At 44.3% G+C, this 25,583-nt stretch overlaps 1 protein-coding gene across 1 annotated transcript in view; it reads left to right on the forward strand.

The window, feature by feature from the left end:
• The window catches only part of LOC121277061 (solute carrier organic anion transporter family member 3A1-like), a 336,748-nt gene that overhangs the window by 260,027 nt on the left and 51,138 nt on the right, over window positions 1–25,583 (forward strand). The window contains exon 5 of the mRNA XM_041185993.1: window positions 3,566–3,730. Coding sequence (XP_041041927.1) covers window positions 3,566–3,730 — 165 coding nt within the window. The remainder of the gene's footprint in view (window positions 1–3,565; window positions 3,731–25,583) is intronic.

Below are 25,583 nucleotides of genomic sequence, written 5' to 3' on the forward strand. Positions count from 1 at the left end.
CAGGGGTAATAGTGGAATGGAACATGCGAGTTAAGACTTGAGCAGCAGAGTTTTGGATGACCTCAGGTTAACAGAGGGTATAATGTGGGATTCCAGCCAGGTGTGCATTGTAATATATTTGAGTCTAGAGGTAATGAAGACATAAATGATGGTTTCAGCAGCAGATGAGCTGAGAAGGAATGATGTTGAGTGATGTTATGGAGTTTGAAATAGGCAATCTCAGATTTAAAGTCGGAAATTAATCTCTGGATCACATGTAACACCAAAGGCTGTGATTAGACTGGCTTAACCTCAGATAGTTATCAGGGAAAGGAATGGAGTTCATCACTAGGGAATGGAGTTTGGAGCAGGGACTGAAAACAATGGCTTCAGTCTTTCCAATATTTAATTGGAGGAAATTTCTGCTCATCCAGCATTGAATGTCAGATAAGCAGTCTGATAATTTAGCAATAGTGGTGGGGTCAAAAGAAATGGTGGTGAGGTAGAGCTGGGTGTCATCAGCGTACATATGAAAACCAACGCTGTGTCTTCAGATGGTGTCACCAAGGGACAACATGTAGATGAGAAATAGAAGGTGGGAGGCAAGGGTAGATCAAAAGAGGATACATTAGGATGAGTGAATCAAAGCTTAGCCAATGAGGTAGGTTTTAAGGAGTGTTTCAAAGAATGAGAGAGAGTTAGAGAGGCAGAGTACTTTTGGGAGAGTATTCCAGAGCTTAGGTAGCTGAAGGCATATTCTGCAATGGTGAGGCAAAGGAAATAGGGCTGCGCAAGAAGACAGAATTAATTGGAGGGATACAGGGCTTTAGGAGGGATGTAGGACCCTGGGAGGTTAAAGAGCTAGTGAGGAGTGAGGCCATGGAGGCAATTGAACATGAGGATGAGAATTTTAAAATGGAGACATTGGTGGACTGGAAGCTAGTGTTCGTCAGCAAGCACAGGGGTGATGGGTGAACAGACTTGATGCAAGATAGGATGTGGGCAGGAGCGTTTTGGAGCAGCTGAAATTTATAACAAAGCATAGGGCAGAACTTTTCATCCTGCAGGTGGATACATGCCCGACCTGAATGGGAGTGAAATAGTGTACGATGATGTTGGACCAATGCCCTGACATCATTCCGCACTCGTGATATTTCACTTGGCGGGTGCGCACGAGAGGTGGCAGCATGCCTGCTGACAATTAAGAGGCCTATTAAGGGCCTTAATCAATTAATTAAATTGAATTTTTCGCTGCCTGTCCAACCATTTAATTGGCGGGCCAATGAATAGGCCAGGCAGCCTTTCCAATTTTAACGAAACTCATCCTCAGGTGGGATGAGGTTTCAGACAGTAAATAAAAAAAAAAAAATTTTAATTCATTTTTAACATGTCCCTGCTCATATGACAGAGTCATATGACAGAGTCATATGAGGGGACATGTTTTCCTTATTTTTGAAATCTTTATTTTTACTGTTAAAAATTTTCAGCTCCCTGAGGCAGCTCTGTTCCTTCAGGGAGCTTTCACTGAACACAATTCAGCGCTTGCTCCCCTCCCCCTCCCACACAGGCAGCATTGACGTTATCAGCACATGATTCACATTGGCTGGCCGTTAATTGGCCAGCCAGTGTGTAATCGCAGTCGGGGCCCAATCGTGGTCGGCGGAATGTTATGCGGCTGCTCCCAGGCCCGTCCACCACGCCCACCTGACGAGGTAACACTTCTGCCCATAGCTAACTTCAGGTCACTTTGATGCAGTAGAATCAGTACCAACGAAAATAGCATGAATTCAGCAGCACTCAGAATTGTGGTATCAGAAATCAGATTCTAATAACACTTGTCCAGTGAAAATTAAAAAATTATTAAAATACTCCTTAACTCTCTTATGTTGAATATTTTCCCACACTCTGATAAAGCTCTGCATGAATCATAATTTAGACTTATGAATACAAGAAAAGCCAAGGAAGGAAAAAGAAAGACAGTTCTTCACATCAGCTTCTCCCTCTTGTATCTTTATAGAGGTATCTTTTTTATAAATGGTCAACCCCATTTGTGTCTTCATAGATTCTCTCTCAGCTGTGTTATTTGCATAGGAGAACAGATTCAGAGCAGGAAATAATTAAAGTGTATTATTATTGCTTGACTGGTGGAGTCTTTGGATAGGGTCAGCTCCTGGCAACAGCATCTCAAGGCAGCAGCTGTGCCATCACGTCAGTCATAGTGGACTATTAACATGGCAATTGGTGCTGTGTCTGTCTACAATTAAAACGTTTCAAATCATTTTACTTTAGTTTTTAAAGCAACAATAATTAAATAAGCACCAGTCACAATAAGACGTGCAATGATACCAACATCTCACTCATTTTACTTTGTGAATGAGGTAAACTTTCTTGCCCCTGAATACTTTTGTGAGCTATCTCTTTACGTATACCTAGTATGAATACACCTGTTTCTTTGGACTTTACTGTTCCAAATTTGGACATTAACCAGAACATTAAAAATTGACCTATGAGCAAATGCAGGACAGGCACCAACGGTCAAGCAAAGCAAGAAAGCACAGATAAATAGAATAAGGCAGAGATAAATACTGATGATGCTTGAATACTGGCAGGCTTAGTTTATTCTAGAAACAGAAATACCTGGAAAAACTCACCAGGTCTGGCAGCATCGGCGGAGAAGAGCACAGTTGACATTTTGAGTCCTCATGACCCTTCAACAGAAGCTGGAGTGCCACAAATTGGGCATGCTGAATCACTGCACCTGAATCTCTGACCTGCACTCCATCCAATGAGGCTATTCAGTAGGAATGGATTCTCTGAAAACAAACTCCACAGTTTGGATTGGTTTCAATTGCAAGTGTTAAGAATTAATTTACAAGCAGCATGCTGTCAGGGTGAAGCATCAATGCATTGTAACATATTTACGTGTGCTTCCCATTTCAGGCTTTTCCTTGCAGCAGATTGGTAGTGTAGTGTTTCCAATTGGAAGTTTTAAATGTAATAATTTAGCCTAAAGCAAACTTTAATGACAATACCCAGTATAACCAAAGTCTATCCACAATAAAGTTTATTAAATAATTTCTCAGCAGCAGAGAGGATTTGTAACCACAGGGAGCCAGGACTTGCCAGGCCTGTTATCATTACTGGTAAGTCTAGATTTTGAAATTTCAAGAATGCTACTATTCCACAAGAAAAGCATATTTGACTTTAAATAGTGAATGAGTAATGTGCTAGGAATGTTCCAGAAAATTTGATGGGCTATCATTTTGCTCGCAAAAAAGTTTTTGCTTTATTTCCAAGGTAGTGCTGAACCTGTGAGCACTTTGAGATTGCAGAGTGTCCCCTAAAGCAGCCTCTTATAGCACTCAATGAATTCAATTCCTTTCCATTGTCGTGGAAATTCATGATCACAGGGCAAGTTAATTCTTGCATGAGAGTAAAAAAATCTTCTTGTGGCTCTCAATGGAAACTCTCTATGATTTGGTGCCATCTGCTGTTCACAGTGTTACAATGTAATTTAACTGGGTTTGAAGCCATATTTTTCATTTGAAGTAAATTCTGCTAACTTTTTCCATGTACTTTCTTTCAGCAATTCCACAAGTAACTAAGCAGCTGTTGATGAATCCGGTCTTCACTTGTGTCGTGTTGGCTGCCTGCATGGAGGTTGCAGCTATCAGTGGTTTCGCTGCTTTTCTGGGCAAGTATCTGGAAAGCCAGTTTGGTCTCAGTGCTTCGTACGCCAACCAGTTCATAGGTAAGATAATTATGGTGATGCATTTACTCTCTGATTTGTATTGCCATTGAAATGGAGGCTGAAATTAAAGACCATTTGCTGTCTTTTTTGGTACAAAGACACCTGTGTAATACATACAGAGACATCTGAAACTGCTTTAGTGAGTAGAAGTTCATGATGATATAATACATAGTGCATACTACTATTGCCTTTGCAAAATATTAATATGTATGGTACAGTACACTTAGAGTCAAACGTGCTATACCGCAGAGTGGTGTGGCATGGATGTGCACTCTTCATCCCTCACATAGTGAATTCCTAATTAAAAGACTCCATCTGAACAGAACAGATTCCATCTGCACTTGTAGGTTCTGGTCTTCTAATTGCACCCAAAACAGGGCTCTTCCCCTTCATCACAAAAGAACTCACTCTGGGTGTCCATCCATAATGCTTAAAAGTGAATTAGCCTTGTGTTTAAAAATCACAAATCAGTAACACATGGTTTGCTTATCTCATAAGACTTATTTGGCAGTAAGTTGTTCAGAATACTGACTTTTAAGACCATTAGACCATATGATGTAGGAGCAGAAGTAGGTCTTTTGGCCCATCGAGTCTGCTCCACCATTCACTAAGATCATGGCTGATCTGATTATCCTCAACTCTACTTTCCTGCCTTTTCCCCATAACCCTTGATTCCATTACTGATTAAAAATCTGTCTATCTCAGCCTTGAACATTCTTAACAACACAGCCTCTACAGCCCTCTGCAGTAAAGAATGCCACAGATTGACTATCTTCTGAGAGAAGAAATTCCTCCTCATCTCTGTCTTAAATGGGTGACCCCTTATTCTGAGATTATGCCCTCTGGTCCTAGACTCTCCCACAACAGGAAACAACCTCTCAGCATAGCAGGGTAGGGGTGAAGGCTCCTAAAAATCTTATGGGCAGCATTTCCCGTCGACGAGCGGGGGAGGGTGGGGCTTGCTTGCCACGGCATAAAATGATGCACGGTGACATCGGGTGGGTGTCCTGACGTCACCTCACGTCATTTAGATTTCCAGTTTGGCGGGTCCGCTGAACTGTCAAAGGCCTATTAAGGCCATTTAAAACTTGATTAATTCAATTTAATGAGCTGCCCGTCCAACCTTAAAGTTGGTAGGCAGGCGAAGAGCCCAAGCGGCCTTTGCATTTTTCATGAAACCTCATCCACGGGCGGGATGAGGTTTCATGAACTGTTTTAAAATCTAATAAAAATGTTTACATTTATTCTTTGACATGTCCCAGCTCATGTGATAGTGTCACATGAGGGAACATGTTTTAAAAGTTTAAAAATCCTTTATTTAAAAGTTTAACACCGAAACAAATCTCTCTGAGGCACAGAAGTGCCTCAGGGAGATCTCTGCACATGCGTGCGAAAGAGCACAGGGAACCATTCAGGGAACCCTGCCCCGCCCACACAGGGAGCGCTTGGTGCTTCCGGGTGCGCGTCACATTGGGTGGACTTTAATTGGCCCGCCCACATAAAATAGTGGCGTGGACCCAATCAGGGGCATCGATTGGGTTCGCGCCTGCCCCCATACAACCCCCCCCCCCCCCCCCCCCCCCCCCCCCCCGAGAGGGGAAATTTCTGGCCTATATGTTTCAATAAGGCCACCTCTCATTCTTCTAAACTCCAATGAGTACAGACACAACCGACTCAACCTCTCCTCATAAGAAAATCCCTCCATACCTGGGATCAACCTAGTGAACCTTGCCTGGACTGCCTCCAATGCCAGTATATGTTTCTTTAGATAAGGGGACCAAAACTGTTCACAGCATTCTAGGCGTGGTCTAATTAGTGTCTTGTATAGATTTAGCAAGACTTCCCTATTTTTATACTCGATTCCCTTTGAAATAAAAGTCAAACTCCATTTGCCTTTCCTATTACCTGCTGAACTTGTGTGCTAGCTTTTTGGGATTCACGCACAAGGACCCCCAAATCCCTCTGTGCTACAGCTTTCTTCAGTCTTTCTCCATTTAAGTAATATTCAGCTCCTCTATTCTTCCTGCCAAAGTGCATAATCTCTCACTTTCCCACATTATATTCCATCTGCCAAGTTTTTGCCCACTCACTTAACCTGTCTATATCCCTCTGTAGACTCTTTGTGTCATCTTCATCACTTGCCATCCCACCTATGTTTGTGTCATCCCCAAACTTGGCGATAATACATTCACTTCCTTCATCCAAGTCATTAATATATATTGTAAATAATTGTGGCCCCAGCACTGATCCCTGTGGAACTCTTCTAATTACAGATTGCCATCCTGAAAATGCCTCCCTTATCCCAACTCCCAACTCTATTAGTTAGCTAATCCTTTATCCATGCTAATATACTAGCCCCAACATTATGGCCTCTTATCTTATTAAGTAGCCTTTTGTGTGATACCTTATCATAAGCCTTTTGGAAATCCAAATATATTACATCTACTGGTTCCCCTTTATCTACCTTGCTTGTTACCGCCTCAAATAATCCTAATAAATTTGCCAGGCATGATTTCCCCTTCATGAAGCCATGCTGACTCTGCTTGATTAGATTGTGTATTTCTAAATGCTCTGCTGTTACATCCTTTATAATAGACTTCAATGACAGATGTTAAGCTAACTGGCCTATAGTCACCTGTTTTTTGTGTCCCTCCCTTTTTGAATAAGGGTGTTACATTGGCAGTTTTCCAATCCTCTGGGACTTTTCCAGAATCTAAGGATTCTTGGGAGATTACTACCAGTGCATCCACCATCTCCGCAGCTACTTCCTTTAATATCCTAGGATGCAACCCATCAGGTCCAGATGACTTATCGGCCTTTAGCCCTATTAGTTTCCCTAGTACCTTTTTTGTAGTGATAGTTATTGTACTTACTTCCTCCCTGTACCTTCTGTCCATGATTATTTAGTATGTTTGGAATGCTATTAGTGTCTTCTACTGTGAAGACTGATGCAAAGTATTTATTCAACTCCCCTACCATTTCCTGGTGCCCCGTTATTATTTCCCCAGCCTTATTCTCTAAGGGGACTATATTGACTTTGACCTCTCTCTTCCTTTTAATATATTTAAAGAAATTATTACTGTCCAGTTTTATATTACTTGTTGGTTTACCCTCAAAGTTTATTTTCTCCCTCTATTATTCTGGAAGTACTTGTAAATTTGCTCGTAAAATTGTGAGAAATTATGGACTCAGTCCACCAAATTGCCCCATTCTACTGACTGTATATGGTTTGCCTTCCAATTGACTCCACACAAATCCCTCAATCCCTGAGTGAAATGCCCATGAGTAGGAACCATCATATTCAAAATATGTCATAATGCCCATAATCTTATGAACTTCAATCCAGTTCAAAAGTTAGCCTTGGCAGGCAACAATGCTTTTGTAAGCCTCAGGTTTTCACCATCTGTGGTTTTCCATAAAGCAAGTTAAAGATCTCAGCCTGACTTTCCAAGGCTATGATGGCAGCACAAAGCCTCACTGGTAATGAGCATGGGTCAGAAAGTTGGGCCCCCAATCTTGAGTGCCTGATTGGCTGTGTGCCCAGCTTTTGAAGGCTTACCACCTAAATGTGAAGGTGGTTTCAGACCACATGATCTTTCATATTAATGTCCACCATCAGGAAAGCAATACTGATTCTCTGTCCGCACAGCAATCCATGATACTTGCATTTTAAGATTGTCCTGAGGGAATAAATGAATGACTTGGCACCCATGGCTGAGAACCCACGTTAGAAAGCTCTAGACAGCAACAGCACTCAAATCCATGCAGGTTCAGGCCACCACTCAGATTTCTTTGGTGTATTGAGGGCTACTGAATGCAATCCAAAGATGAGTGGGTGTGCAGCAGAACAAAGGTAGGTTCATTAAGAAGAGGAGGAGAGTGACATTGAGTAAAATGATGTACAGGCAGGGAGACTGGAGGAACTCGATGAACCTCGTGTGGTTGAATAAATTTGTATTTCTAACAAACTCCCACATGGTGTCACTCCAATAACATGTTTCATATGTCCTCCACTCAGGTTGAACTACTATGTTTCAGCCTCTCTTAGCATATTTAATGGCCTGAATCTTCTGGTCGGTGTTCGGGGGTGGGCCCCACTCGCTGGCACATAAAATGACATGCTGTGACGTCGGGCGAGCATCCCAGAGTCACCACACATCATTCTGATCCTCAGTTTGGCGGGCGCGCAGAGGGATCAGCTGCACGCCTGCCGAATTGTCAAAGGCCTATTAATGCCAGTAATTAACAAATTAAACTGCTTCTCAGGGCTGTCTGTCCAACCTTAAGTTGGCAGGCAGGCGAAGAGCATAGCATTTTTCCTGGAACTTCATCCACGGATGGGACGAGGTTTCATTAAAGTTTTATAACTTTAATAAAAAATTTTAATAAAATTCATAGACATGTCCCAGCTCATGTGACACTGTCGTATGAGGGGACATATGCAATTAATTTTTTTAAAGTTTTTTTTGCAGGTTTTCACAATGAAACAAATCCCCCTGAGGCAGCTCCGTGCCTCACGGAGATTCCTGCGCTCTTATGCATGCATGCACAAAAGAGCGCAGGCTCCTCCTCATCCCCCTCCCACGCCCGCACAGGGAGCGCTCAACGATTCCAGGTGCTTGTCACGCTGGGTGGGCCTTAACTGATCCACCCGCATAAAATGGCGGCACACAGCCGAGCTTCCTCTATTAGCAGAGTTGTATGCATTTTTTCTGTTGTACCTCATTCTCACTTGAAATGGGTAACTTTTGCTAGGTAACAGTTCCATAGGCCTTATTACTTCAGCTAAGTGTTCATTCTCTAAGTGTGAGTTGAGCTGGTGATTGTTTATGTGCTCATTGAGCATGGAGGCATCACAGCAGAGTCTGATCCTGCTCTTGCCTTATATCCAATCTCTAGAGTACTCCTGCCATTGGGAAAAATCTGCTGGAGATTAATATGCTCACTCTGATGTAACTGTGTGCTCTTTCTGGAAATTTTATAACCATTGAATCAGCTTAAAGGGATGTTGAGAGACGGTCCATTGCATAAAGCTTCTGAAGCACTTTTTCCACATCTAGAAACAAAGCTACTGTGCACTATTCCTTATTAAAGCTCAGACAGTGGCTTCAGTGGTCATAACAAAATGTCACTGGCACCTCTTTCGCTTCTGAACCCTGCTTGGCTTGAGTTGAAGTTAGTATCTCGAGGTGAATTTAGAAACGGTATGCCATGGCTCTCTCCAGAAGCTTTCTTAGGCAAATCAATGGGTGAATAGGTTGGTTGAGTTTTTGTTAGACTAGACTCTTTGCTTGGTTTGTGGACTAAGATTTCCATCATGGACACTTTCAAACCTAGGTCACTGTGACTGACTGATTTCCTCCCATCCCCTCCCTTGTCTAGGGATGTTGTGCTGCTGCAGCATCTCAGTTACTGAGATCAATTGACCCAGAACAACCCCTTGTATCAATGTAGTTTAGTTATGCGCCATGTGAAGCATTTTCCCTCAAGCCTTGAGGAAGCTACAGTTATGTCTGTGTATAATACAGGCATTTTCACTATATAATAACCAGAATTTTGCTGTACAATATATTTATTTTGCAATAAATTGAGAGTTTTCAAATGTGTTACATGCATCTCATCAACAACTCAGGTCTCTCCCTTAAGATTGACTGTTTTTCCTTAGAGAGCTCAATCTGATGCTGTTCTGGGGAACATGTCCCTAAAGCAGATGCTGTTGAGAATTCTCAGTCCCTGATCTGAGATGCATTGAGCAGTGAGGTGCCAAATGGAAGCTGTAGCCTCTTCCAGCAAGAGACAGGGAAAATCAGTTGGGAAACGAAAGCAATTAATAATGGTCCATGATGCTCCTTAGCAACCAGTGATAGGGGATTTGACAAGCATTTGAGAGCACACAGTGCACATAACCTAATGGCTTTAGAGTCTCATAATGAAGGGGTGCAGGTAGAGATACTGTGACAATCGTCGAAAATATTTAGAGGTAAAAAGGAAAATTGAAAAATAAAGCCCCTTATGTTTTCTACCAAATGCTTTGCAATCACTACATTTATTGGCTATTTCTGACTAGATATCACAACTAACCATCAGTGAGTGGGCCCTGCCCCCAAATCGTCGGGAAAATTATGGCCTATATCTTCCTCACAATATAAAAACTTTCATGTTGCCACTATTACCAGTAACCTTTGGGAAAAATAAACTCTTTCCTTATCCTTGCTTTTCTGACTAGTTGTAAACAGTTTAAGACCCCTTTGAAATCCAAATCTCTTCATTGATCTGAAAATGCAAATTCCCTTCACACCTTACATGCTAAGCCAGCACCTATGTTTATTCATTAGCATATCAAGCACCTAGCTTCTTTTGATGAGTTAAACTTGCTGTCTACTTGACTATAGAATGTAATTAAATCACACACAGACATTTACCCCATAAACCTACTTCACAATAAACCAGAAAAATATTATGAAAATTATTATACTTTCATCACAAGACACATAATCCAAGAAAGGAGGATTTGTATTTATATAGCATATAAATGATGACCAGGTGTCCCAAAGCACTATACAGTCAATGAAGTACTTTTGAAGTGTAGACACTGCTGTAATGTAGGGAATGCAGCAGCCAGTTTGCATATACAGCAAGCTCCCACAAACATTATTGTGAGAATGACCAGATAATTAGTTTTGTAAGGCTGATTCAGAGATAAGTATTGGCCAGGATATCAGGGATGATTGTCTGCCTTTCTTCTACGTCCACCTGAGAGAGAACAGGATCTCAGTATAACATCCCATCCAAAAGACAGTGTCTCCAACAGTAAAACACCCTCAGTACTGCACTGAAGCATCAGCCTTGATTTTTGTGCTAAAGTCCTGGGCAGGGACATGAATCCAGAACCTTGTGACTCAGAGGCAAGAGTGCTATGAACTGAACCACTGTGGCCTCAGTTTGCATGAAGCTACATTAAAGGTACAAAACATTACCTTGTGTATTTTTTGGGGTCCATGCTGCTCTTTACACTGTTCTTTACAACGGAGCCTACTTCTTCCCTTCAAGGGGCTGTTATGTTTTTCATCTCTGGGACACTAAGGGAATCCAGGGATATGAAGATAGCACAGAAAGGTGAAGTTGAGGTAGAAGATAGTCGTAATCATATTGAATGGTAGAATAGGTTTGAAGGGCCAAATGGCCTGCTCCAGTTCCTATGTCGTCTATTTTCATTCAGCATGCCAGCCTCAAGGTTATGCAGGGTCCCTGGACAGAGGACGTGCAAACTCTCAGCATAAGCTCTGACAATGGGTGCCTCGTAAGATGGGGGTTTGGCCTCTTATAAAGTTCCAGTACTTTCCAGACTCAATTACCAGCCTGTTCAGCAGCTATTCTACTTTAAACATGCATGGGGAAAGGTGCAAGAAAATGCCACAAAAACAATCACAAAAATGAAAGGAAATCTTGGAATTCCCACAAAGCTTTGGCAAACAGCGGAAATGTGATAATGGCCCTGATAATCGGTTTCAGTGATGTTGATTGAAAGATAGATAGTGGCTGGAACTCCTGTGCTCTTCAAAATAGTGCCATAGAATCTTTTGCACCACCCAAGAAGTTAGACGGGGTTTAACATCTGGCCTGGTGGCCCTCATATGGAGCCTGGTCCATCAAGGCCACATATTGTGTGCACACAAGCCTTGATTTTCTATTCACTGTGAGGAGAGCTACTTGCAGAATATCCTAACAAGTGCTCCCTGGGTGGTATGGCTCTGTTCCAGGAGAGCGCAATTGAAAAAATTCAACTGTGAAGCGAACAAGCTGTGATGAATGTTTGGGGATGCTTGAACACTGCTATGTGGAAAGAAAGTAGTTCAAGCATGACAACTGACACTATCAAATAGTACGCATACAGTAAATTCAGAACGCTGGATCGAAATAAACAGGTGAACAGGGAAAATGGCATGATTTTAAATTAATATAAAGTAAGTTTATAAACAGATATTAAGAATAATTTCTGAATAAATGATATGAGTATTCTGTTGGGTTGGGTAAGAGATGAATGCAGCTGAACGCTATCCTGGACATACTAATGGGATATGCCTTGATGGGATGAAAAGGCTTGTTAATTGGTTAAATGTCTTCATCATTGAGTAAATTAGTTCTTGATACCACACAAAGCTCCTGCTAATTAATTTTATGCAATCTTATTCTGCTTAGATCGCAGGCAATATTTGAATGTTAAAGTTAAGGGGCAAGATTTTTCCTTTGTCGGGTGGGTGGGCCGGGCGGATCCGGAAGCGGCCGTGAAACTGACCACTGCTGACGATCGGGCCCCAACTGCAAGTTCACGCTGTCTGGCCAGTTAATGGCCAGCCTGTGTGAAACACGCGCTGAGAACCTCAGCGCTGCCGGGGTGAGGGCAGGAGGAGCGCGAGCGCTAAAATCTGTGCATGCGCAGGGGAATGCACACTGAAAGCTTCCTGAAGGCACAAAGTTGCCTTAGGGAGCTGAAGAATTTTACAATGAAAAATAAAGATTTTATAAATAAGGGAAACATGACTCCACATGTGACTCAGTCATATGAACAGGAGCTTATTGGGAATGATGTTTAAAACTTTTTCTCGTTGCTGTTGGAAACTTCATCTCGCCCGTGGATGAGGTTCGCTAAAAAAATGTAAAGGCCGCCTGGCCTATCCAGCCACCTGCCTACCGTAAGATGGACGGGCAGCGAATAATACAAATCAACTGCTAGTTTAATGGCCTTAATAGGCCTCTTAATTGTCGCCGGGCACGCTGACAACTCTCGCGCCCACCTGCAGACTGAAATATCACGCGAGTGCATGATTACATCGGGATGCTCGCCTGATGTCATCGCGCACTATTTTACTCCCAATCAGGTCAGGCGCCCGCCCGCCCGTGGGACGTAAAATGCTGCCCAAGGAGATAAACAATTCATGCTCTCTCAGAGAGATTGAAGGCTGCTCAGTGACCTGCAAGAATCTAACTGTTTCCAATCTAGCTTTTGGTGGTGATAGGGAAATAGGAACACAAAGGAGTGAAAACAAAGACAAAAATGTTCTCACGTTGGACAAAATACACAGATTATTTACAAAATTAGGAATAAACAGCAAAGATTATATTTTTTGTAATGGTTATTATTTTCTCAAACTTATTCCTTCTCAAGATTCTGGTTGATATTGTTTCAGGATATTCATGCAGCTTGTGCCATAAAAAGGGGGCATGCCTTTTTCCTCTCCCTACTTCCCATGCTACAGCACTGCAACAGAGTGCCCCGATGAAAACTGCGCTCCACTTTCCTGAAGAAGCCAGGCTTGGAAGACCCGGCAAGAAATGCGGAGCAGTGTCGGGCATGGAAAAGTTCTAGTAGAGTGGCAATTCAATGATGATTTCCACTTTGTGGAAGATCTGGACCTTTATTAACCAAAACATGGAGTATAAGAGCAGGGAGTTGTGCTAGAACTTTATAAAACACTAGTTAATTCACAACTAGAGAATTGCATACAATTCTTGGTACTACATTGAATGCACTGGAGAGGGTACAGAGGAGATTTACAAGGATGTTGCCAGAAATTGAGATTCTTGGCTGTGAGGAATGATTGGATGGATTGGAAAGATTGGTTGTTTTCTTTGGAATAGAGGAGGCTCAGGGGAGATTTAATTGATTTTTATGAAATTATGAGGGGCCTAGATACAGTCGATAAAAGGATCTATTTCCCTTAGTAGAGAGGCCAGCAGCCAGTGCTGGGACTGAAGGACTGCTGGCACTCTGATTGTAGAAGCCTTGATACCCGGCAGTTAATTGTCTGATGCTCATAGAATTGTGTCCTGACAGCCGTGTTTTGTAGGACAGAGGCACCAGAATCTCCAGTCATTGGGGGTATCCCCAGATCTGAAGCTAAGAACATAAGAATTTTAAAAATACCAACAGAAGTCACCTATATGGTCACTGCTATTACTGCAATTGGCCTGGGCCAGCAATGTTGGAGGAGGCCCCAGAACTCTAGTAAGTGGGCCTGGTTTGCCAGGGCCATTCAGGCACGCTATGCCCAGGGGGACGGGAGGTCGTTTTTGAGAGCGGGCATGAATATTTGGGGTTAGCCCTTGTTTCTGGTGGGGCCCTCTGTTGACCACAGCATACCTGATTGGGAGGGCCCCACAAGCCCAGCTTTTAATGGGCAGCCTTCCCATGTGGCGTAGGGCTGCCATCCACCACCCCTTCTCCCATATCTGGCAGAAAACCAGTGGCGGTGGGATGAGCCCTTGAGTGGTCCTTCATTGGCCACTTCAAGGTCTCAATTGGCCTCTGGGCAGAAAGACCATCCTTGATCTTCCCTGCCCCTGACTTAATCAGAAGGAGTCTAGAAAGTGACGAGCATTCCACCCTGTTCTATGCATCACCAACCACCCACCCCACCTCCCAGTCCACTCCTGAGAGTGGAATTAAATACCACCCAAAGATTACTTGCAGTGCCCAAGGAGGCCATTCAGCCCATCATGCATGTCTGTGCTGGCCATAATAGAGTTACCCAGGCCAATTCCACTTTCCAGTTCTTGGTCCATAGCCCTATAGGTTACCATACTACAAATACACATACAAATATTTTTTTAAATGTGATGAGGGTTTCTATTTACACTATTCCTCCAGGCAGTGAGTTTCAGATCCTCCATTACCTTCTGGGTGAAACATTTCTCTGGAATTCCCTGCTAATTATTCTGCCAATTATTTTAAATATATGCTCTCCTGTTATTGATCCGTCAATTAGTAGGATCATGGCTGATCTTTGACCTCAGTTCCAGTTTCCTGCCTGATGTCAATATCCCATTATTCCCCTAAAGTCCAAAAATGTATCAACCTGAGCCATGAATATACCCAATCACTGCACATCCACAGCTCTCTCGGGTAGAGAATTCCAAAGATTCACAAACCTCTAGTGAAGAAATCCTTCCTTTTCACAGTCTTAAATAACTGGCCCCTTATCACGAGATTTTTTTTCCCTCTAATTCTATATCCACCCAGCCAGGGGAACAAAATCTCAGCAACTACCCTGTCAAACCACCTCAGAATCTTGTGAATTTTAATGAGATTACCTCTCATTCTTCTAAATCTCAGAAAGTATAGGCCCAATCTATTCAACCGCTCCTCATAGGACATCCCCTTCATCCAAGATACCAGTCTAGTGAACTTTCACTGCACCCCCTCTTGGGCAAGTATATCCTTGCATAAATAAGGAGACTAAAACTGTACACAGTACTCTTGGTGTGGTCTCAGCATAGTCCTGTACAATTACAGCAAGACATTCTTACTCCTTTCCTCCAAAGGAAGCCAACAACAAATTTAATTTCCTAATTGCTTCTAATTAGAGGTCAGCCAAAATTTCTAAATAATTACAAACTAGTTCAGTGTAATCTTTTGTTCGTGCATTGTTCTGTCTCTCAAAGAATATTGCGGGAACATGATGTTGGGGATAGAGGTCAGACCATCCAATTCACGGCCCATCCAAGCCAATAAAATTAATGGTTGGAAAACTGCGCAGGCTGCAAATCAGGCTTAGTAACCTCTCTTTCCAAATTTCTGATATCCTGTCTTGTAACATGAAGTTCTGCATTGGGAGCGCTAAATCATAGACTTATCTCGTTAACCTTATTCCTCCATCTCTAGATGTCTTTCTCTCTCTGTCAGGAAGGGCAAAATCAGAGGTGTGGACAATGAACCACCTAACCTCCTGGAGCATCTTATGCCCCGGAGAGTTTTTTGGAGGTCAGGCTCTGCCACTGGTAATGATGCCTGATAAGTAAGGAATAGTGGTGGAGGGCCGACAAGTTCGCGATTGAAGGATTCCAAGATAGTGGAAACCTAAGGTGTTCTTGTGGGGTCAGCAGGAAACTTCTATAATCTTTAACTAGTCACTTATTTGGGCTGTTTGTGGCCAGGATCCTTATTGGCAAGTCAGAAACCATTTGTGCCATAGTTGGGCCCCTGGTTAAAATGGCTTGCATGTGGGGACTTATGAAAAATGTTGCTTTGTCCCATCTGTCTGTCTCTACATCTGTCATGTCTCCATTTTATTAGTCATAATATTTTTTATACAATTTACCTATTCTCTCCTCCATAGGCATGGCTGCATTATCTACAGGATTCACAGCAGAATCTTGCCAGGGCTTCTGTGCAGAGTGTCCTAAAATTGTGACCCCCACTACCTAGCAGTTGCATGGGAACATCTTTACCTCAAAGCTCCCTCTAAGTCACACACTATCCTGTCTTGGCCATGTATTCTGTTCTTCCCTGTAGGAACAAGTGCAAGTAGAATTTTGCCCAAAATGGCAAAAGGGTTCTTTTAACATTTAAATTCAGCCAGTGATGCTTTCCCATGGCCACCAGGGATGCCTGAAAGCATTACGTCCGACATAGCAGCAGCCACATTTTGGGTTCTGGAAACTGACATAAGCTGTGTCCTGAAAAATGAAATGCATACCAGTTTTGGCAAGGTTATTTGTTTTCTGGAAAGCTTTATTAAGAGTTAAAGCTGGTATCAGTCATTTTTCTGCTAAATGTCCCTTTAAAGAGATTGCACAGTTGAACGTGAACTGAAATTATTTAGGAACTGCAGGAACATTGGAAAAAAGACACTTTTTTATGCACATTCTCAGAACTTGTATTCTGATGCACACTGAGCTTTGAAATAAACCCCCTAAATTTCCTTAATCTTTTTGTCTGAACAATGTTGTCTTCAATGTTCCGTTACAAGGATTAGAATTTAGGGTGGGATCTAATCATAAATCATAATTTGCAGCTGATTTTGGAGTAAGTTCATAATAAATCAACTCATATATGCGATAGCACATACAAATAACATCACTTAGGGCAGAATATTGAGCTTGGCGGGCGGGTGTGCGCCTGACCCGACCGAGCGTAAATGACGCGTGATGATGTTGGACAAGCCTCCCGATGTCATCATGTAGTCCCACGATATCTTGTTCAGTGGGCTCGTGCCAGAGTTGGCAGTGCGCCCGCCGACAATTAAAAGGCCTACTAAGGTCATTAAGAAGTTAATTACATTCAAATTTACGCTGCCAGTCCAACCTAACGGCTGGTGGGCAGGCGTAAACGCCAAGCGGCCTTTGTACTTTTTAGGAAACCTCATCCACAGGCGGGATGAGATTTCCTAAAGCAAATAAAAATAAAATTAAAATTTTACACATGAATTAAAAACATGTCCTGCTCATGTGACAAAGTCACATCACATTTTTGTTTTATCACATTTTTATTATGTTCTTTAGCCTTTTTAAACAGCGCTTCATCTCCCTGAGTGACTCAGGGAGTTTGAGCTGCTCTCTCGCACGCATGTGCGAAGTTGGCGCTAGGCCCGCTCCTCTCCTTCCCCAGGCAGTACTGAGCACTGCCACTCGCTTTCCACACTGGGCAGGACATCACATAAAATCGCGGTGTGGTGCCGATCGCGGGCAGTGGTCGGCTTCCTGACCACCCCCACCCACACCCGCCGAGCACTACCGCCAAGGGCAAAACCCTCCCCATGAAGCAATTATTGATTGTATATCCATATCAGCGTAAGTTGTAAGAGATGCTTATTTAGTCCTGGCATCCAACATTGTGAAGCCATTTAAAGTTAGATGTCTGTGGATTTTTATTTATTCATTCATGAGATGTGGGCTTCACTGGCTGGGCCAGCATTTATTGCCTATCCCTAGTTGCCCTTGAGAAGGTGGTGGTGAGTTGCCTTCTTGAACCGCTGTAGTCCATGTGGTGTAGGTACACCCACAGTGCTGTTAAGAAGGAAGTTCCAGGATTTTGACCCAGTGACAGTGAAGGAACAGCAATATATTTCCAAGTCAGGATGGTGAGTAACTTGGAGGGGAAATTCCAGGTGGTGGTGTTCTCATCTATCTGCTGTCCTTGTCCTTCTAGATGGTAGTAGTTGTGGGTTTGAAATGTGCTGTTGACGGAGCCTTGGTGAATTTCTGCAATGCATCTTGTAGATGGTACACACTGCTGCTACTGTGCATTGGTGGTGGAGGGAATGAATGTTTGTGGATGTGGCGCCAATCAAGCAAGCTGCTTTGTCCTGGATGGTGTCAAGCTATTTGAGTGTTGTGGGAGCTGCATTCATCCAGGCAGTTGGGGAGTATTCCATCACACTCCTGACTTGTGCCTTGTAGAAGGTGGACAGGCTTTGAGGAGTCAGGAGGTGAGTTACTCGTTGCACGATTCCTAGCCTCTGACCTGCTCTTATAGCCACAGTAGTTATATGGCTAGTCCAGTTCAGTTTCTGGTCAATGGTAACCCTCAGGATGGTGATAGTTGGGGATTCAGTGATGGTAATGTCATTGAAAATCAAGGGGCATTGGTTCTCCTGTTGGAGATGGTCATTGCCTGACACTTGTGTGGCATGAATGTTACTTGCCACTTGTCAGCCCAAGCTTGGATATTGTCCAGGTCTTGCTGCATTTGGACATGAACTGCTTCAGTATCTGAGGAGTCATGAATGGTGCTGAACATTGTGTAATCATCAGCAAACATCCCCACTTCTGATCTTGGGCAGAATTTTTCCCCCATTGGGAGGGAAGTTTAGGAGCAGGCGCACGGAGGCGCGCCTCCACCATTTTACGTGGGAGGGCCAATTAAGGCCCACCCAGCATGACGTCCGCACGGAAGCGCTATGCACTCCCTGTGCGGGTGGGGGAGGGGTAAGTCCCTGAGCTGAGAGTGCGCTCTTTTACACATGCACACGAAGAGGCGCACTCATTTCCTTGAGGCTAAGTGCTGCCTCAGGGAGATTGGCTCTATGGTAAAAAAAATCTGAAAAATAGGAAAAAAAACATTTCCCTGACATGTCCCCTCCTGTGACATTGTCACGAGTCCATCAGTTTTAAGTACACTTTAATTACATTTTTAAAAACCTACATGAAACCGCATCCCGCCCGTGGATGAGATTTCATGCTTTCTCTAATGCCCGCCAACCTTAAGAGCCTTAACTACTTTGTCAATGGCCTCAATTGGCCATTGACAGACCAGCGGGGGCACAGCTGGTTTTGCTGAGCCCCCGCCTACCTGAATATTGAAATGGGGCGCGGTGACATCGGGAGTTCCGCTCGACGTCATCCTGCATCATTTTACGCATTGGCAAGCGGCCGCCCTTCCCCCCCCCCACCGCCGACCGGGGAATCCTGGCCCTTATAATGGTAGGAAGGTCATTAATGAAGCAGCTGAAGATGGTTGGGCCAAGGATACTAACCTGGGGAATTACTGCGGTGATGTCCTGAAGCTGAGATGATTGACCTCCAGCCTCTTCCTTTGTGCTAGGTATGACTCCAATTAGCAGAGAGTTTTCCGCTTGATTCCCATTGACTCCAGTTTTGTTAGGGCTCTTGATGCCACACTCGGTCAAATGCTGCCTTGATGTCAAGGGCAATCACTCTACTTTCATCTCAGGAGTTCAGCTCTTTTGTCCATGTTTGAACCAAGGCTGTACTGAGGTCAAGAGCTGAGTGACCTTGGCAGAACCCAAACTGGGCGTCAGTGAAATAAAAGAATTAGCCTGTTTTTTACAGTCCTTGCCTGTAAGCCGTGACCAGATCCTGTTGCCAACTCTCTGAGGTGGGAAATTCATTTGCCATAATTTGCATAGGCACTCTTTTTATACTTCAATGAGCGTCGCTGGAAAGGCCAAAATATGGTGCCCATCCCTAGTTGTCCTTGAGAAGGCAGTAGTGAGCCACCTGCTTGGACAGCTGCAATCTATCTAATGACATTGGACAACCACAATGATGTGAGGAAGGAAATTCCCGGTTATTTCCCAATGACAGAGAAGGAACAGTGATATAGTTCCAAGTCAGGATGTTATGAAGACTTGGAGGTGGATTGCAGGTGGTGCTATTCCCATGCACTTCTGCCCTTGTCTTTCTAGGCAGTAGAGGTCATGCATTTGGAAGTTACTGTCAAAGGATACTTGTTGAGTTGTTGCACTGCTGCCACTGTGTGAAGGGAGTGAATGTTTAAAGTGGTGGATGGGCTGCTGATCAAGCAGGCTGTTTTGTCCTGCATAGTGTTGGACTTCTTGAATGTTGTTGGAGCTGCATTCATCCAGGCAAATGGAGTGTATTCCATCACACTCCTGACTTGTGCCTTGTGGTTGGAGGACTGGCTTTGGTGAGGGGTGGAGGTCAGGAGGTGAATTACTCACTGCAGAATTCCCAGACTCTGACCTGTTCTAGTAGGCACAGCTTTTACATGGTTGGCCCAGTTCAATTTTTGGTCAGTGGTAACCCCCAGGATGTTAATGGTAATGTCATTGAATGTCAAGGGGAGGCGGTTAGATTCTTTTTTGTTGGAGGTGATCATTGCCTGACACTTGTGTGGCACGGGGTGTTAGTTGCTATTTATCATCCCAAGTCTGAATGTTGTCCAGGTCTTGCTACATATGGACACAGACCGTTTCAGTATCTGAGGAGTTGCAGTATCTGTTTCCAAATGACAACCCCCCCCCCCCCCCCCCCCCCCCCCCCGCACCCGCCACTGTAAATTGATGCCTTTGTGTTTAAAAAGTTTTAGAAGCTGCCAGTTTAGGAGTTCGGAGCCTTGGCATCCAAGGATGTGATGTTACACCTTTACTTTCCATATTTCATTTTGATTCTGGTTAAGCTTCACCAAAGCAAATCTTATATAAGCATCTTTTCTAATTAGGAAACACTTTAGCAATGTCATCCAAAACGAATTAGAATCCATCTACATTAAATACCCTTTGGCTATAAAAGTCAGATGCAGCAGTTTAATTTGTGCAGACAAGTCTGGAATGAGCAGCTATAATATATAACAGTGTCAGATGAAATGATTCATGCCAGTCTCCAGCTCCCGAGTGATGAGTACCATGCTATTTTAACCCAAGGCTGCAACTGGAAATAGTTCATTGGTTCCTTGCAACAGGACATTTACATTTCAACGTCGCAAGACTATGGGTTAAACGATTCCAAAAAGCAAAAGGGCTCCTTGATGCTACATTCGGTCAAATGCTGCCTTAATGTCAAGGGCAGTCATTCTCACCTCATCTCTTGAATTCATATCTTTCATCCATGTCTCTCAGGTTTGCAGAGGAGCATTTTACTAAAGGATGGTGGACTCTAGTTATGTTGTTTTGTATCAGGCACATTTTCTGGAACAATAACAGTGGACTGAATTTTACAGGCTGCTGTGATCCCCAGTCCCCTGCCTGAAAAGGCCTGGGGGTAATTGGGGGTTGGGGTTGGGGTGGCAGGTGGGGAGCCTGCCATGCTAAGAGCAACATTAATTGCTTTAAGGTGAAACTTCCACCCTTATTTCTGGAGGAAGTCCTGTCTTAGATAGCTGCTAACCAATCAGATTAGCCGGCAGTTCTGTGGTCCCAACAGTGCCACCAGCAGTATTGGCCACTGCTGGGACCACGGGCAGTCCTGAATCCTGAGGAAATGAGACTGACAGGTAAGTCCAGGGTTGAGGGTCTCAGTGAAGGGGGGTTAGTGGAGTGGATGCAATGCTGGGTTCAAGAGCCCAGGGTGAGGGTTAAAGGTGGTGGGGGGGTTTTGACCTTGGTGGGGTGGGAACTTGCCTCTGATGGGCACAAGGGGCCCCTAAGGAGAACACCTTATCCCTTGCCTGACACCAGCCCATGCAGTTAAAGCTGCTGTGCTTTCTACATGGCATGGGCCTGCCCCCATTGTGGGTATGACATCGGTGGCAGGACCAGCTCACACCTCCCCCATCCTTGGTAAAATTTTAGAGAGTTCAGGTGCAGGGGGATAGGCAATGTGAAGGCTGCCATCTGGGTTTTACACTCCCCACCCTGGCTTCAAACCCACCTGAGGGTGAATATAAAGTCCAGCCCAGTGTTTTCCAAGTTATTATTATTTTACCCTGGTGAAGGCTTGGAATGTGTACCTTTGTCTTATGATTGTTATTAAATATGGTAATTTTTGCTTAAATGTGAACATAACAAACATAAGAATATAAGAAATAGGAGCAGGATTAGGCCATTTGGCCCCTCGAGCCTAGGCCATTCAATAAGTTCATGGTTGATCTGATTGTGGCCTTAACTCCACTTCCCTGCCTGCTCCCCATAACGTTTGAGTCCTTGTAGATCAAAAACCTATTTAACTCAGCCTTGAATAATCAGTGACCCAGCCTCTACTGCTCTCTAGGATAGGGAATTCCAAAGACTAACAAACCCTCTGAAACAGGAAATTCCTTTTCTTCTCCATCTTAATTGGGAGACTACTTATTCTGAATCTGTGACCCCTAGTTCTAGATTCGCCCATGAGGGTGAAGCATCCTCCTGCCTTCTACCCTGTCAAGCCCCCTAAGAATCTTATATTTTTCAGTAAGATCACCCCCCCATTCCTAAACTCCAATGAGTATAGGCCCCACCTGCTCAACCTTTCCTCCTAAGACAACCCCTTCATCCCAGGAATCAACCTAGTGAATCTTTTCTAAGTTGCCTCCAATGCAAGTACATACCTTTCTTAAGTAAGGAGATGAAAACTACTCAGTACCATTGGTGCAGTCTCACCAATACCCTGTACATTTGTAGCAAGACTTCTCTATTTTTATACTCCAGCCCCCTTGCAATAAACGACAACATTCAATTTGCCTTCCAAATTACTTGCCAAACCTTCATTATCTGAAAAGGAAACATTTTCATGGGCCAGCAGAAACATGATGGACCAAATGGCCTCCTTCTGAGCTGTAACCATTCCATGATCCTACCTCCATGCTAACTTTTGTGAATCATGTATAAGGACACCCAGATCCCTCTGTACCACAATATTCTGCAGTCTCTCTCCATTTAAATAGTATCCTGCTTCTGATTCTGCTTTAGTTATGTTGGCATCACAGACAAATATTCATATCTATTTTTCCTGCCATTTTCCCACATTATATTGCATCTGCCAATTTTTGCTTATGTACTTAGCCTATCTGAATCCCTTTGTGTCTTTCTCATAACTTACTCTCCTACCTATCTTTGTACCATCAGTAAATTTGGCCACTTTCCACTCAGTTCCTTCATTCAAATCATTAATACAGACTGTAGATAGTTGAGAACCCAGCATTAATCCCTATGACACTAGTTATGGTTTGTCAACCTGAAAATTACCCATTTATCCCAATTCTCTGTTCCTGTTAGTTAGCCAATCCTCTATCCATACTAATATATTACCACCAACACCATGAGCTCTTGTCTTGTGCAGGAACTTTTTCTGTGGTACCTTATCAAATGGATTTTGGAAATTGACACACACTAATTCTACTGGTTCCCCTTTATCCATCCACCCTGCTGGTTACATCCTCAAAGATCTCTAATAAATTTGTCAAACATGATTTCCCTTTCATAAAACCATGTTGACTCTACTTGATCGTTTTATGATTTTCTAAATGCCCTGCTGCTTTATAGTGGATTCAGCATTTTCCCAATGACAGATGTTAGACTAACTGCTTATAGTTGCCTGCCTTCTGTCTCCCACCCTTCTTGAATGGAGGTTTTCCAGTCCGCTGGGACCCGTCTAGAATCTAGGAGATTTTGGAAAATTACAACCAATATATTCACTATCTCGGCAGCCATTTCTTTTAAGACCCTAGGATGCAGGCCATCATGTACAGAGAACTTGTCAGCTCTTAGCTTACCTAGCATTTTTCCCCAATGATATTGACTCCTCTCTCCCTTTTGCCTCTTGATTTTCTACTATTATTGGGATGCTTTTTGTATCTTCTGCCATGAAGACAGTTAAAACTACTACTTCAAATTCTCTGGTCAGAATTTTCCGTGCCTGCTGGCATTGGGTGTGCTCAGCGGCATGAGTGGACAATATGGCGAGAAGGCCAGGAATCGTTTCGCAAAGGCGATTGTCCATTCAGCCAGTCGATAGTGGCCCATGTTCCCTGCCATCAGACGTTGGGAACCTTAGTGTAACACACCTTCATATCATTATATGGTCAACCAGCCGGAATCATCCCCCCCGCCGGATCGTCTGCCCAAGTCGGTGTGATTGCACTCCGGTGCAGAACATGTCTTGACGAATGTGACGTGCAGAAGTTGGGACTTACCGCTAGGGCCTTGCTCACATCGCGGACATCTTAGGAGCAGAAGATGCTGGAGCACGACAGCAACAGCACACTGGAGGAAAATCCATGGCATGCTGGGTGGATTCTCATGGACATGGCGCTGTCGCAAAGCAGCGCACGGAAATTCAAAAGTCACTGTTGAGGTTTGCACACAATGTATGATGGTCGAGGGGGTGAAGAGGAAGGTCTAGTTGCTTTTGGGAGAGGAAGATGGACTCGGGGGGGTTGGTGCTGGGGTTGTGGGAGAGGAAGGTCTAGGATCAACTGGGAGAGGAAGAGGTGGCAGGATGGGGTGAGATTGGGAGGGATGGAATGAAGGTGTCAAGGGGAGGTTGGGAGGTGGGAAGGAGTATGTGGGGAGGAGGGGCTAACAGGAGAAGACAGCAACTGGGGAGATAGGTGTAAGGGTTGGTGGAAGGTGTAAGGGAAGGAGTTTGGAGGGGGTGAAGAGTGCGGAGAGGGGAGGGAGTCCGGGGGGAGGAAGGAGTGCGGAGAGGGGAGGGATTAAGGCTGGGGGAAGAAGTAAGGGTGAAGGAAGGGGAAGGAGTAAGGCTGGAGGATGAAGAAAAGCTGGAGGAAGAAGTAAGGGTGTCTGAAGGAGTCAGAAAGGGGGCAGGAGTAATGTTAGAGGAAGAAGTAAGGCTGGAGGAAAGAGTCAGGAGGGGGGAAAGACTAAGGGTGGCCAAAGAAGTAAGAGTGTCGGAAGGAGTCAGAAAGTGGGAAGGACTAAGCGTGGACAGAGTCGGGGGGTGGGGGAGGACTAACTGTGGGGGGAGCCTGGGGTGGGGGAAAGGGTTCCAAGGAGAGAAGTTTTTCCAAGGGGGCAAGAAGTTCCGGGGTGGGGGGAAAGGGTTCGGTGGGGGGGATATCCAGGTGAATGTGCAAGGGAGGGCGCTGATGAGTCAATGACTGCCTCCTGGGGAGTGAACCAGGGAATGATGAGAATGACTGAAGGCAGAGTGAGGCAGGAGGGTGGGAGGGTGAGGGTTCGAAGGTAGCAGTTGAAGGAATAGCAAAGGTGGTTGTTGGGGACTTGGAGGCAGGCACGGACCCTGAGAGTGGGAGGAGGGAGGTCGGGGAACTTAATGCGGATGCGGGTTAGATTTTTGGGAAGGGAAGGAATGTGCATGTTCACCAGTACATCCCAGAAGGAAAAGGGTTGTGGCTGGTCGATCATGGAGGGGAGGTAAATGGTGATGCCAAGAGGGTCAACAGTGATGGGGGAAAGGAAATAGGTGACTGGGGAAGGGGTAAAGATGGGGGAGTGCACGAAAAGCTGAATCACAACCATGCTGTCTAAATTGAAAGTAAAACGAGAGTCATGGTGGACAAGATTATGTGCTGTATGGGAGTGTGATCGTTGGGTGGGCGGAGCTGCAGGTCAGCTCAGATGGACACTGAGAGTGAATCCCAGCAGGCAGCATTGAAAATGCTCAGGACAGTGAGATGAGTGTGATATAGGAAGGATCCACGTGCATGGGAGAGTGCTTGCAGGAGGCTCCAAAAGGCCCTGCCACACTTACGCTTCACCCTCCAGAATCACTCCTTGGCCAACTGCTCCCTCTGAGGTGACAGAGGATGAGGTAGAGGGGCTCAGAGGCAAAGGGGAGTCAGAGGGAGAGGACAGTCTCTGAGATTCCTGAGTGGATGATCTGGGGTGTCCAGCTGTTGCTGCTCCTCCCTTCCACTGCCCAGGGCCTCGGCCTGACTCTTTGAGGAGAAGGAGCACCTGGAGGGACTTTGAGG

The sequence above is a fragment of the Carcharodon carcharias genome, chromosome 4 (assembly GCF_017639515.1).
Source record: "Carcharodon carcharias isolate sCarCar2 chromosome 4, sCarCar2.pri, whole genome shotgun sequence".
Taxonomy (NCBI): Eukaryota; Metazoa; Chordata; class Chondrichthyes; order Lamniformes; family Lamnidae; genus Carcharodon; species Carcharodon carcharias.